The sequence below is a fragment of the Buceros rhinoceros genome, unplaced genomic scaffold, assembly GCF_000710305.1.
Source record: "Buceros rhinoceros silvestris isolate BGI_N320 unplaced genomic scaffold, ASM71030v1 scaffold18735, whole genome shotgun sequence".
Classification (NCBI taxonomy): Eukaryota; Metazoa; Chordata; class Aves; order Bucerotiformes; family Bucerotidae; genus Buceros; species Buceros rhinoceros.
In genome coordinates this window covers 1-13,421 of record NW_010412586.1, presented here as the reverse complement: position 1 = coordinate 13,421, position 13,421 = coordinate 1, and the positions used below count along the sequence as shown (strand labels likewise).

General features: G+C 45.0%; 1 protein-coding gene across 1 annotated transcript in view; it reads left to right on the top strand.

The window, feature by feature from the left end:
• LOC104493732 (voltage-dependent T-type calcium channel subunit alpha-1G-like) overlaps positions 1-7,845 on the top strand; it is a 37,111-nt gene extending 29,266 nt beyond the window's left edge. The window contains exons 15-17 of the mRNA XM_010136461.1: positions 417-606; positions 3,164-3,333; positions 6,991-7,845. Of these exons, the coding sequence (XP_010134763.1) occupies positions 417-606; positions 3,164-3,333; positions 6,991-7,845 (1,215 nt within the window). The remainder of the gene's footprint in view (positions 1-416; positions 607-3,163; positions 3,334-6,990) is intronic.
• Positions 7,846-13,421: the final 5,576 nt, after the last annotated feature.

Here is a 13,421-nt window from a genome sequence, read left to right as displayed (position 1 = left end):
TTTGTTTTTTTTTCTTTTATTGTGAGAAGAGGAAACGACTCACCTTTGCAGAAGTCTGAGGAGGGCACATAGAGAGAGCTTTACTGTTACTGCAGAGGATCAAAGTTATGCAAAGCATGTGACCTTTGCTGGCCTTGAGGCATGATGCCTTCTTTGCATATCCCTGAAATAGTCATGGTTTATTACTATGGTGTTGCTTCCTCCGTTTCTGTGGTTCATTCTGTGTGACAATTTATTGACAATACAAAAGGAGGGGTATAGCTTCCCGGTAGATCCATTCGTGCACCCCGTACATACTGACGATGTGCATGCCCATCGTGCCATACTGATTGCAATGGCTGTCGCTAGCGTTTCTGGGCACTTCTCCTCTTCCCGCTCCATCATGTCTTCCTTCCTCACTGGTTTTTTCCCCGTAGGCTGATCTCCGCTCCAAAGACGACACGCTGACCCTGTCCCCCAGCAAGGACTTGCTGAGCGTGAGAAAGCCTTCAGTGGGGCGCACCCACTCTTTGCCAAACGACAGCTACATGTTCCAACCGCCGTACTCCAGCCCCCGCCCTGCCTCCCTGGGTGAGAGGAACCCGGCACATCACAAGTCCCAGTCAGGTACACATCTTTCAGCTAGGACCAGAGCACGATTTTCCAATAGTCCCTGCAACAGCTGGGATTTTCCAAGCTGTTCAGTAGGAGGCAGCAAGTTGTGAGGTTTTGGTGTCCAGGCCTGTGGAATGCCTTTGCAAAGACCCTCCACAGTTTGCAAAGACCCTCCACGGCTTACAAAGTCCAAGCTCTTAAAGGTAACCCCTTTCCTCTGAACTTTTTGGCAATGTGACAGTGAGCAGTTGGCCTGGCTCAGCGCTGATTGTCCCCCTGCCTGGTTCCCTGAAGCTTACAGTCCATATAGCCTGGGCTCCATCTGTCACTACCTGAGTTAACTGTGGCCCCAGAGCAAAAATGCCAGCAGAAAAACTCCCTCGTCTTTTTTTTTTTTTCAGCAGTACCTGTTCTAGCAGGTTTTAGAAGCTCTATGTGGGAACATATGTGAAAGATGGGGGAAATAGTGTCTCTAAATGCCTGTAAAATGAACATAAATGTGCTGAATCGAGAGAGATCTCAGTGTGAGATGAATGGAAAAATGCGAGAGTGTCAAATTGCCCTTCCCAGTGTGCGTGGTCGGGATATACACCTTAGAGCTAAATTCAGAGATATTCTTAGATACAGCGTATTGCAGATACCAAGAGCTCTCTGTCTACCTGCGCCTCTGTACCTGGGCGTGCAGCTGCCTCCTGCTGCTTATCAATGTGCTTTCATTTACTCTGTCTGCTCAGGGTTACCTGCCGCAGGTAAGGGAATGTAGCTGTCGATCGTTCTGCTGAACGTGCCATTATTTTAGACATTTGTTGCAGATAAGACAGAGAAGTTTTTACAAGTATTGTCGTTTGAAAGCCTCTAAGCAGAACATAATTTCAGCACTCTTCAGAGTGGTAGGAGATTTGAACAGATTAGAAATAAGATGTTGAAATTTGCATAGTAATAAGAATTCGGATGAATAGTGACTGTTGAACAGCAGAAAAAGAATGTGGACACAACGGAGGAAGATGAATCTGGAGTTGTGAGAAATCACTGCCATAATACAAAATTTTCAAGGTCAAGAGCTGTCTTTTGAAGAACCTGCTTGCACGTAATGCACAAGGTGCAGCTAAAATCCTGGTCAAATCCCACTAGAGTCAATAGCAGAACTCTCATTACCTTCAGTGGAGCCAGAGTTTATGGTTCCCTGTAAACAGCCAAGAAATTCCTTGGAATTATAATCCCTGACCATACAAAAGAATCCTGTTTGCTCCAGAGGGAGTTTCAGGTTCTTCATTTTTGACCCTTAATCCAGATGCATTTGTTCTGTCTTGAAAAAAACCTGCATCAGCTAGACCGAAAAGTGGGTAAGTTCTGAGTCCCTTCTTTCTTCAAGATTTCACTTCCCAGTTTCCAGCTTGAAGAAGTGAACCGCCCCATCTGACAGTCCTGGCTTGCAGGGGGCAGGCACTGCACCCTTGTAGATCCACAGGAAAAACTGCTCCACTGAGATGTAGGAGAACTATTTTGGAAAGGTAAAGCTGATGTCTTATTCATAACCACATTAAGCAATTAAACTCGTGTGTTCTTCTCCTTCTGGTGAGTTTCCAATTGTCTTAAACGGGCCAAAGTGCTCGGAGGTGGGTACGGTGCCCAAATCTCGGCATATGCATTGTTGTCCTGTTCCACCTACAATGTCACTGCTTTTCAGGGTGGGGAAGTCACCCCTACCTGTTTACAGTTTGTAATATTACAAAGTGCTGTGAAGACAGCAAAAGGTGCCAGGCGCCTCTAATAAATCACCACAACTCAGCCATATTTCAAGCTGGGAAAGGTTTTGTTGTCAGAAACACTGGCACTTGCAGGAGGCATTTATTTGAATACTCCTTCGTAATGGGGCTGTTGTTCTGGGAAAGATTCCAGGACAAATGAGATTCTCTGGGATGCTGTCCAGGTTAAATGAATTGTTTTGAAAAATGTTGAGCCTGGGGGGGAGGAGCGTGCAGAGTTTCAGACCTTTTAGAAGAAGTAGCCAGCAACCACAAAGGGTCAGAAGGAGGCTGGAGAGTATGTAGTTCCTTCTCGTGGGTTGCTTTGTAAAACTAGCCTTGAAAGCTGCCAGGTCCCGTTCCCTTTCTCTTCATTTCCAGTGTGCATGCTGGTTTTGGGATCCCAGCAGCCGGCCTCCACATACTCTCAGGTATGGAGGCATCCTTTGCTAGAGTCTTTCAAAGCCAGATCCTTGCGGTGCTGTATAGTTGCCTGCAAAGTTACTGGCTCTAAAGCAGAGATGTAGAACTTGCCAGTCCAGATGAACATCTAGTTCATAATCTTCGGTTCTTAACAGAAGCTAGTCCCTGTTGTGCCAGGAGAAAATGCCAAGAAAAATGAAATAATAGACAGTTTTGGAATAATTTATTAGTAGGTGGGAGTTTTTCCCCCATCATGGATAGCTAGTTGCTGAATTCAGTGCCTTTGCCATGGCTGAATGGTCCAAGGTGCAACGGAGCAGTTTTCTCTGAAAGGTCATTGTGATTGGGACACAATCCCCAGCTGAACATGTCACATTTCTGTCTCTTCTGCCTCTCGCAAGGTTCAAAGGCATCGGTGCAGTCACAGCCGGCAGACACCAGCTCCCTCCTGCAAATTCCAAAAGACCACTTTCATCAAGTAAGAGCTCATGACCATTTGTTGAGCGAGAGCAAACCCCGGGTTTCCCAGCAGGTGCACTCTCCTTCTGCTGAAAGGCTGCTCCGCAGACAGGTAAGCAGACTTATGATCACGAACCAGCTGAGGTTTTATATTGTCATGTTTCCAGGTAAACCACGCTTTAAATTCAAGGAGGGATTCACAGAGAAACCTTTGGAGAACTGTAATTCTCCTGCAGAAATAACAAAACAGTTGATGGATTTTGATCTGAAAGCCATCCAGGAGTCTCCAAAGAATGTGCATGATGAGTATCATCTCCTTTGGCAACATGCCTTAACGTTCTCCACGTTGTTAGCACTTTTTTTTTTTTCAGTACTCTTCATAAATGCAGCCAAATGCTCCCCAGGGGCTCGCTGGGGTTAAGGAACTGATTCGTAACCGCTGCGATGTTCTCAGTGCTTGAAAGGACACAGGGACTGCAGACTCCATCCCAGGCCACCCTTCCTCTGGCTCCTCTGGTTTCCTGAAAGGGGAAAACTGTTTAATCTGGAAACCTCGTATGCAAAGCCATCAGGGACAACATACTGGTTCAACAGCGAGAGCTGAGAATTAAGATCCTTCTGAATCTCCTGTGTGCTTTTGAGAAGTTTGAGCATATGCAGAACAACACATATTATTTTGCAGCTGGTGTTATCCCTAGGTTTCGCCTGTCATTGATTTAACTCCTGATTCAACCAAAGATCTAAGAGATCTAATCAAAGATTCCAGCCTAGTTGATTGGAAGCATAAGTTTAAATTTATATTTTTAGTAAAATACTTAAACTTGTGCTTCGCTCTCACATTTTTAAGCGTATTTGCTTGTGCAGCTGGACCAGGACCAGAGGCACGCCTGATTCCCAAACTCTGCTTTCTTCAGTAGTTTCGTGCCTGATTTTATATACGCAGAATAGATCAGTTCTATTTTTTCAATGGCAATTTCTTTCCTGCATGAAAATATTTCCATTTCTTTCATCTTTTAATCAACATTGACAAAATAGACAGTTGATTCATTAAGCTCTAAAAATGAATATGAAGTACCAAGGTTAACAATTACATTAGTCTGTAATACTAAATTGACATAAGAAATTCCTAGCATGTATTCACCTGCACGGGGCTGGCCAGCTACCCCAATCACTGCTAATGGGGAAACTAATTGATGTCATGATTCCAGTTCATAACCACTCTCTCTTGCTTTCTAATGAATAGCGGACCCATCCTTTTGAACCGATCTATCTAGAATAAATTACCATGTTAGCTGTCTTCCTCAGCCTAATTTCATTCATGTCTTTGAAGGCTTCTTTCTCTGAACCTTTTCATATGTTTAAGTTAATTTATTCCCCTCCGTCTTCTCTCTGCTTATGCAGTGACATGAGCATGCTCTTGGAGTGACATTTCAGAGAGAAAAAAGCTTTGGGACAGTGAGCAGATATGGTGCACAGGCCACACAGATCCTTCTGAAGGTTAGCGAGGTGTTGCCTTGGGCACGCTCCCGAGTCGCGAGTTGCCCCAGCGTGGCTACTGGGAGCAGTCAGGCTGTTCCTGGCAGCGGGGCAGTGTTGCTGTTACTGTTAATTGCTGTCTAGATGGCCAGACACTGCGAAGCTCAGTTCTTAAAGAGGCAAAATTCCCTTTACACTCCCTGTGCTTCTGCTTGCTCAGGTACCCTCTGCTTGGCTCCTTTTATTGCCACCACTAACTAGCAAAGCATTTTGATTGGCAGTGCCTTCCTTATGTTGCATATTTTGCATGTAATTCTGATTTGTTTTCTTTTTTTTTTTCTTTCCTTCCTTTCCTTTCCCTTCCCCCTTGTCTCTAAATCTGCATATAGATAAATCTTGTCCACCACATACCTGGTCCATGCACTTTCCTCCATCATTAAAACCCGTGTGTTTAACCTCCCTTTCCCTCCAGAGTGCTGGAGAGTGGACACAGTCCCCACTGTAACGTGCAGTTTAGACTCCGGGAAGTTTGACAAGTAGCGATGCACTCACAGACGAAGATAAGCGGATCGGATGCTTTGAGAGAACATTCCCTGCTGAGGAATAATCTCCTTGGCGGCGCAGTGTTGTGCACAAACGCTTTTCTCCAGGGGAATTCTACCTGAAATTAAAACTCTATTGACTTTCTGGTTCCAGGACTGTGTATCCAAGGTGTAGCCCACACCAACTAGAGGTGTACACCCCAATGGGATGGCAGAGGGTCCTTTCGTTTTGAAACAAACCAGTAAAACACTTGTACAAACAGTAACTGCTAACAACTACCAAAGATGCCTGTATCATAGGGGGAGAAAGAGCTGGTGGTGACTAACACTGTCCTTGTGTGCAACACAGGTTGGTGTACAAGCAAAAGTAATTGCAATAATTACTTTTTGCTTCTGTATTCTGCTTTTTGGTGGTCTGTGTCTCTTCTCAGGATCTGAACATGATTTCTTCTCTCAAACACTCACTAAAACTATTGGCATTGAGGACACCAGAATTAGCCCTGCTCTGCACTGTGGTTAGTTGCCGGTATTACGCTGTAAAATTTTAACTGTAAAGGATTCACCAGCAGTGATGGACTCCTTTGCTGTATTATATATTGTCTCACCTCTCACAGATGATAAAGGGAGCCCCGTGTGCCGATGTAGCAATAGACTCGTGTGTTTCTGCGTGCGCACATCTGCATACTGCAGCTGATGAGAGCTTTGCCTGAATAGAGATCATTTGGCTCAAACAATCCTTGTGAGACAATTTTTATAGAAATTCTAAGACCATTTTGGGGAGATTCGTCACAAAAGCATTCCTTAGCATGAGGAATTTCATCTCCTTACACTTCTCTAAAGGACTGAGACCAGCTGTACACATTTCCTCCAAATTTCTCTGTGAAGGCTTTTTAAGATCTTTTAAGAGTCTTCTCAAACTGAGACTCTGCCTTTAAGGGCCAGTTAACATGGCTGATTTATAAACCCTTTTGACAAGGGGTGCAGTGCAGTGAGAAGACAAAGCCTCCAAAATCATGCCATAGGTTCTCTGCCAGCAGGCACTGATGCTGCATAAGGCTCAAGACAGCCAAGGCAAAATGTGCCTTAGGAAGCCTGAACTTAAGCACCAGAATAAGTTGAAATAATTACAGTTCTTTATTATTATTATTAGTCTAGCTTTGCAATCCAGCTTTTCCACCTCTTCTGCCATAAGATGGTGCAGAGTTGGGGCTCCAGCCTGGGGACCAAAGCCAGGGACAGGCTGTCACCCTGATGCTGGCGCAGAGCATGGATACTCTGGCGTTGGTGGCCCTGGAGATCCTGCTCCATGCCCTCAGCATCACTTGAGCTAGAGAAGGGAACACACAGGCTCGCGTGCACATCTGCCCTCTCACACTCACACCTGGGTTGCCAAAATTATAAAGGGCTTTGCTGTAGACATTCACATAACAAGAATCTGTCTAAGTCTGGGTGGGAGCATTCTGGTTTTGCAGCCCTCCGTCCTTAGAGGAGGAAGCTAAAGGCCAACCATTTATGAAGAATGAAGGATCAAATCCTGCTGTGACTTACCCATGGACAAAGATCTCTGAGGCATGGGTATTTCTAGAATCCACAACACAAGTCTTACGGGAGTCAGTGGGCCTGTGCTGAGGAATCTCAGCAATGTTGAGTGCCCTGTAAATGCTGTGCCTTGCTTGTACTAACCTTTGTTTGGTCTGTCTCTCTCATCTGGCAACTCCCCTCCTCCCCGATCCCTTTGTGCTCCGATACAGATGGCTATACAGAACGACTCTTTGGATAGCAAGGAGAATCTTCACACCGAGGTGAGTGAAGTCTCTGACCCAAATGTCCCTGCTGTGCCCAAGGAGGAGTCATCAGTGGCTCTGATGCCCTCAGAAGAGAATGAGTTGGCTGCATGGAGCCGGGCGAGCGTTCATACGCAGCAGCACTCCCACAATCAGTATAATATTTCAAAGCAGGCACCAGCATCGTGTGCTTGTGCAGACTCGTATCAGGAGACACCTGGAGATTCAATGGACCAAGAAGCATCTGAAACAAACAGCTCCTCAGAGCCTTTCCTTTCAGAAACTTGTACAGCCTCGAGTGCCTGTTCAGAGGTTCAGCCTCTCACTCCTAAGAGGAACATAGGCAATACTGGCAACGTTACATTGAAGGACCTGAAGAAATACCACAGTGTAGACACGCAGGGTCTTCTAAAAAAACCACCCTCTTGGTTAGATGATCAAAGGAGACATTCAATAGAAATTTGTTCTATGGAAAACAGCCCTCAGCACCATTCCACATCTAGCTCTTCTGGCTTCATAAGTCAGGTGGTAAGTGAAATGGAAGGCCTGCAAGGAATGCGGCAGAAGAAAAAACTGAGCCCTCCATGTATATCTATAGATCCACCCGATGGACAGAGTTTGCTACCTAGAGGACCCCACAGCATCTCACCTGCCAGTGGAGACGTTTGCTTGCGACGGCGTGCTCCCTCTTGTGAGTCCAAGGATTCGATGGATACGGGGGATTCGTTGCTTCCAGACAGTATGTCAACTTCTCCTACCCCAAAGAAAGACTTGTTGACACTTCCTAGCTTTTCCTTTGATCAAACGGAAATGGACCCCTGAGTTACTTTTCTGTTGGTGCCAAATGTTTTCTTCCTTTCATGTAATAGGAAAAAAAAAATAAAAAAACTGTATTCCAAAATGGCACTGGGTAAAAATTTCCAAAGAAAGATTAAAGAACCAGCTGGTTAAGAGAGTGGTTAACCTATATCACGCTTACTTAAGCATATGTTCTGCTTAGGTAAAAGCAATACAATGTGCAGAATCTATATGTATATTATATTTTATTAAATTAATTGAATCTAGTATTGCGGGATGTAGTACATTTTGTGACTAAAGACTCGTTTAATTTTCTTCTATTTTATGTATCTCAGAATATTTCTGAGATAAAGTTGGTTTTTATGAATATTTTAACCTAAAAATATATATTTAATCCCTTCTCTTTTTTTTTGTTTTGTTTTGTTTGGGTTTCATTTTGTTTTGCAAAGCACAAAATGTAGCCAGTTAGTGCATTACAGAGGAAATGTATCCCACAGTCAGCAGTAAATAAGGATTATTTAATGTAATTTATTTTTCCCCTTGGACTTCAATGATATTCTTGGGAAAAGATAGTTTGGGTAGTATAGAAATGCAGCGGCAGTTTTTTAACGATATTCCAATCTCGCGTAAAATCGACGTCTAGAGCAAGAGCAAGTGCACAGACCCGGGAAGGTACAACCTGCTGCCTGGCGTCTGACGGTGGTGAGTGCAGAGCCAGTTAACTGCCCACAGCCCTGAATTACGGAAGGGTATTAGGGATCATCACACCGTCGTGTCGATGGCTGAGGTCCTGACGTGCCGGGGACCCCACGGCCACAAACACCTGTGGGAAGGAGCGTAAGGGCATGGTCAAGGTTTGCAGTGGGTGAATTCAGCGCAGACGTGACACAGCAGCGGGCTTAAGCACGTGGTTAAAGTTAAGCTCTTGCTTAAACTGCCTTGAGGTTGATTGTATTTAAGTAGTTTTTGAAAATTAAAATGGTACGTTTATGCATTTGACAGAGTCAAGGCTGTACCGCAAGTTATTTTACAGATTACAGGGAAGGAAGTCTGTAGGTTCTGCAAGGGCTGTTGATTCTCAGTAAAAAAGTCCCTTTTTTTGCTATCACTGCTAGAGTTAATTTACATGTCCCTGACTGCAGTTTTATTTCCAATCTATCAAAGGCCTTAAGCAGCATCATGATACAAAGCAGATAAAAACAGAATTCCTGTCCTTACGTTGTAGCATGTCCTTAACGTCAGTCATCTCACACGTTAACTGTTTACTGCCGTGCGAACGCCCTCGGCCAATAAAACTGGACAGCACAGCCTGGGAATCATGGGTTTGACACCGCCCGCTCTTCGCCAGGCTGAGGGAACCCAGACGCTAACTCCACTCAACCTCCAGGAAATCACATTAAGATGTAGGCTAAATAAGTTTGAAGCGTGCGAATACTCCCAGGTTTAAAACTGCGTGCATGGCTAAGGCTTTGCTGGATGGTGTCTTTAAACCAGCGCAGGGAAGAGGAGGATTTGTGCTAATTCTGTCAACCAGGAGATTGTAACTTTTTGAGAACTGCTGATCTTTTCAAATCACTACAAGGTGTTGATGTACAGCCTTTTATCCGTGCAGAGATTAGACTGTTACGACTACATGTGTCTGCATTAGCTTCAAGAACACACACAAGAAGGAGATGCTGTTTATACCTAACAGCCCGTGTGAGGTCTTAAGCTCCTTTATTTTCACTCAAAGACATTCACTCCATAAACAATCCCTATTGATTTACATGTCCTGCAGAAATGGAAGGGCTTTCCGCAGGAAGTCAGGCAATCAGCCTATTTGAAGTAGGAGGATTAACATTCTGCACCATTTATTGCAGTTAGATTAATTCTTGGCTGGGACGTTTTCCCCCCCTTCAACACGGGCCCATACGGAGACCACTCTCTTTGATATGCCAGTCCAAATCTGGAGTTAAGCCTGTTTAAAGCAATGATTTCAAACAAACCTTTCATCAGTTCTTCCCCCAGATGATATTTAAGGAAATAATAAAATTACAGAGTATTAAGCCCGAGAAATATTCGTAATCCCTTTTTGGTTTTACACTCATAATGAGCCTTAGTTTTTCCTTTCACTAAATAATTTGGGAAAACAGCTTGGCCACTAGAATTCCTGACCCTGGTTCCTTAATGATTAGAACTGTGTTTGTGTAGCTGGAATGATACTGCTCGTACAGTTCCTTCCTCACAACAAATCCATGGTATTTTAGCTTGAAATCGTGGCACAAGATGGTGATGTGATACTAATCCAAATGTAACGGGAAGCCTAAAGGCCCTTCTATTTTCAAGAGCTGGCGTTTTGGCCACTGACGAGGTTTGTGGAAGTAACGAGAAGTTTACATCATGACGATGCATTCAGGAAATGAAATCCATGTAAAATAGTTTGTTTTCTAAACCGGATGAGTTTTTTCTAGATGCCCTTTTGAAAGACAAATACAAATGTACTGCAGTGTGTGCAATAAGCTAATTTTAAATACCTTTTGGGGGGGTTTTATAGAATTTGACTTTTTTTAAGCAAAATGTACAAAATCCACAGGAATTCTGTAGAATGGTTATGTTGATAGAATTTTTTATATTTTTGTAGAAATCTATAGAGAAATTGTTAAAACTCTGCGTAGCATCTTGGGAACAGAAGCAGCTCTTATCTACAACTGTCTTTTCATAAACCTGGAGCCAGACCTACTGTATTACAACATGTACAGCCTAGTTTCGGAGCCTGCATCCAGGTCGCGTTTAGAAGCAAGCAGCTAAGCTCAAGTTCTATGATATTGCAGTGCTATTACTGTTCGAGACCCGTCCCCACGTAAGACACCCACCCCCAAACCCCCGCCCCTCTCGATGGTAAAGTAGTCGCATGGCTCTCCACTTCATTCAAGCACACCAGCACTTTACTACTGTGGATTTACTGTATACTGGGAGGAAGATATTCTGCTATCGCCCGTCTGACACATGGGGAAAAAAAGATTGCTAACGTGTCTGGGAAAATGTAAATTCCATTCTTGCAGCCCCTCGCACATAGAACTGATTTTTCATAGCTCGGTTACAAGCCGTTTGTACTGTAGATATTTTGGAGGAGGGCAAAGAAAACACTGTTTTTGACTTCTGTGGATTGCACTCAGCACAAGGCGTATTCAAGGAGAAATAAAGGAAAAAAAAAGGAAAGAAAAAAACCAACAACAAAAGTGTTTCCGTTGTAAATGAGGCTATGCCCCGGTGTCCCCTTTTCTGCCCCTTTGGCTATGATAACCCCTGTACACTATTACACAAGGTGACTAGAGTAGGCACAGTACCATTGCAATGTCCGTAACAACCTAGCATATATTATAGAACTTTGTATTTAATAGTTAATATATTGTTCTACTGTATCAGGTATAGAGACCAAAATGAGGTCTTTTGGTCAGGGCAACAAAAGGTGGTATTCCTGGGGAAAAATGGGTTAAAATGTTCCTTTTTAAAAAAAGAAAAAAGACAAAAAATGAGTGTAAATCTTTACAAATGACAAAAACAAATGTGTCCTATTAAAAGCTTTTGAAAAGAAAACAACTGTGCGCTTCCCTTTTTTTGTTGTTGTTGCTGATGATAATCTGTATCATTCTGAGCGGTCAAATCTTTGCTCATGTTTTAATTGCGAACAGTTGGAGTTGGTATTGTAGAGCAGCAGTGGCCGGGAAGTTGAAAGAAGGATTGTGAAACGTCAGCCCTTTGTGAAGCGATTTGGTTTGACACCGCAAGCGGATCTGGCCCGGCACACAGCCCAGGGTGTGCTGGTTTAGCAGCGGGACCATCGGCCGTGTTCTGCGAACTGCACAACCTGGCAGAGGACAGCTTGGCAACTTGTTTAACGATGCAACGGCTGCTGGGACTGCCATGGAGAGAGCTGCGGCCAAGGGGAGAAAGGGGCAGGTTTGATCTGTCTATGACAACATGCAGTTGTGAAGAGGAAGATGCTGGGCAGGGAGGCAGTGGAGTCCCCATCCCAGGAAGTGTTTAAAAGACATAGAGATGTGGCACTGGGAAACATGGTTTAGGGACCCTGGCAGTGCAGGGTGATCTTAAAGGTCTCTTCCAACCAGATGATTCTATGATTCCACACATTTACAGCTTCAGGATTTCCAGCCTGAAGTTCAGCAGCCTCTTCTCCATCACCTCTGCAGTACTGCAGCTCCTTGCAAAGCAGGAGCTGATGGGTTCCACCCCAGGACCTGCAGACTGTGCTGCAGGGCTCAGTGAGGGCTCAGCCCCCAGGTGTGCTTAGGTACCACCAGCAACATCTGAACCTAAACTCTTCAGGAGTCTTCAGTGAATGAGTTCTTTAGTTCCTAAGGTGGTCTCCTCTTCTCTAGGGAGCAGCCACAAGAGGGAGGAACGAGGCAGGCACTCTGCAGCTCAGTTCCTAACTTTGGCTTGAACGACTTGATGATTGCTCTGTAGCAGGAGGGACTCTCAGCTGACATCCAGAGTGGCTGTGTGGTCTAGAGGCTGTTTTGATGAAGGCTCTCTCATAGTCATCTCTGAGCAGAAAACAGCAGGAAGGAAGTTAGACCTTAAACAGAGAAAAAATGTGGATCTGTGCAAAATTCTATGCAAATCCACACAGAGCAGGACTCCAGAGGTGGACTCTGTAATGCATCTCTGTGGTCCAGTCTGCAGGACCAACCCCACCAGGCTGGAACCACAGACATTCCTTCCCACCCCTCTAAGGCTGGAGGATCCACATGGCATTAAGATAAGCAGGGCGGTTCCCAGGTCTGAGCACTTCACACCTCTCTGCACACAGGTGAGTTCAGCCCCATGGTAGTTCCTCATAGGTGATGTCAAATCTCTTACTCCAATGCTGGATTTCAGAGGAGCTTGGGAGGGGGCTGGTTCCTCTGCTCTGTTTCATGAGTGTGGCTGTAAGAAGCTCTTTTGATGAGTTTTGCCTGTGGTTTTGAGAAGGCTCCCACCCAGGCTGGCCGCTTGCGGAGGTGCTATCAACCTGCCAGGGCCTGGGCATGGCACTTGGTTACTCTGTGTGGTGAGTGATTTGGATGCCATGTGAAACTAGCTTGTTTGCTGTGGGATGCTAGCTGCCTCTAGGGAAGCAGCAATTCAAATGTAACTTGTCTCTGTCTTAGCTGAGGCAGGTAAGTGAACCTGGCTAACCATCCTGCTCCCAGAGAGCAGTGTCCCATGGGAAGAGCTGTGTGCACAGCATGTCCCTTGGCCAGAGCTCTGCAAAGCCCTGCGAGTAGCCGCGTGAGCAATAAGGAAGGCTTATTTGTGCCTTCTGTATTTCAGGTGTTCCAGAGGTATGTCAGTGTTCCCAGTGTTACAACCAAAGCCACACCAGCAAGTCTTAGATGTGACTTGTTCCAGAATCCCCCCCAAAATAAGGTAGGAAGAAGCAATGTAAAGAAATTGCCACTGTGAGAATGACCGGCTGTGGTCAGCTACCAGTGAGTGAAGATCCCCCAGATGAAGGGGTTAAGGCCAGTAACGTTTTGGAGGGACAGAGTCTGAACGGTATTGCCCGGCGGTGGCCCCGGGGCGCGGGCAGCCCCCGGCGGGGCCGGTGCCGCCCG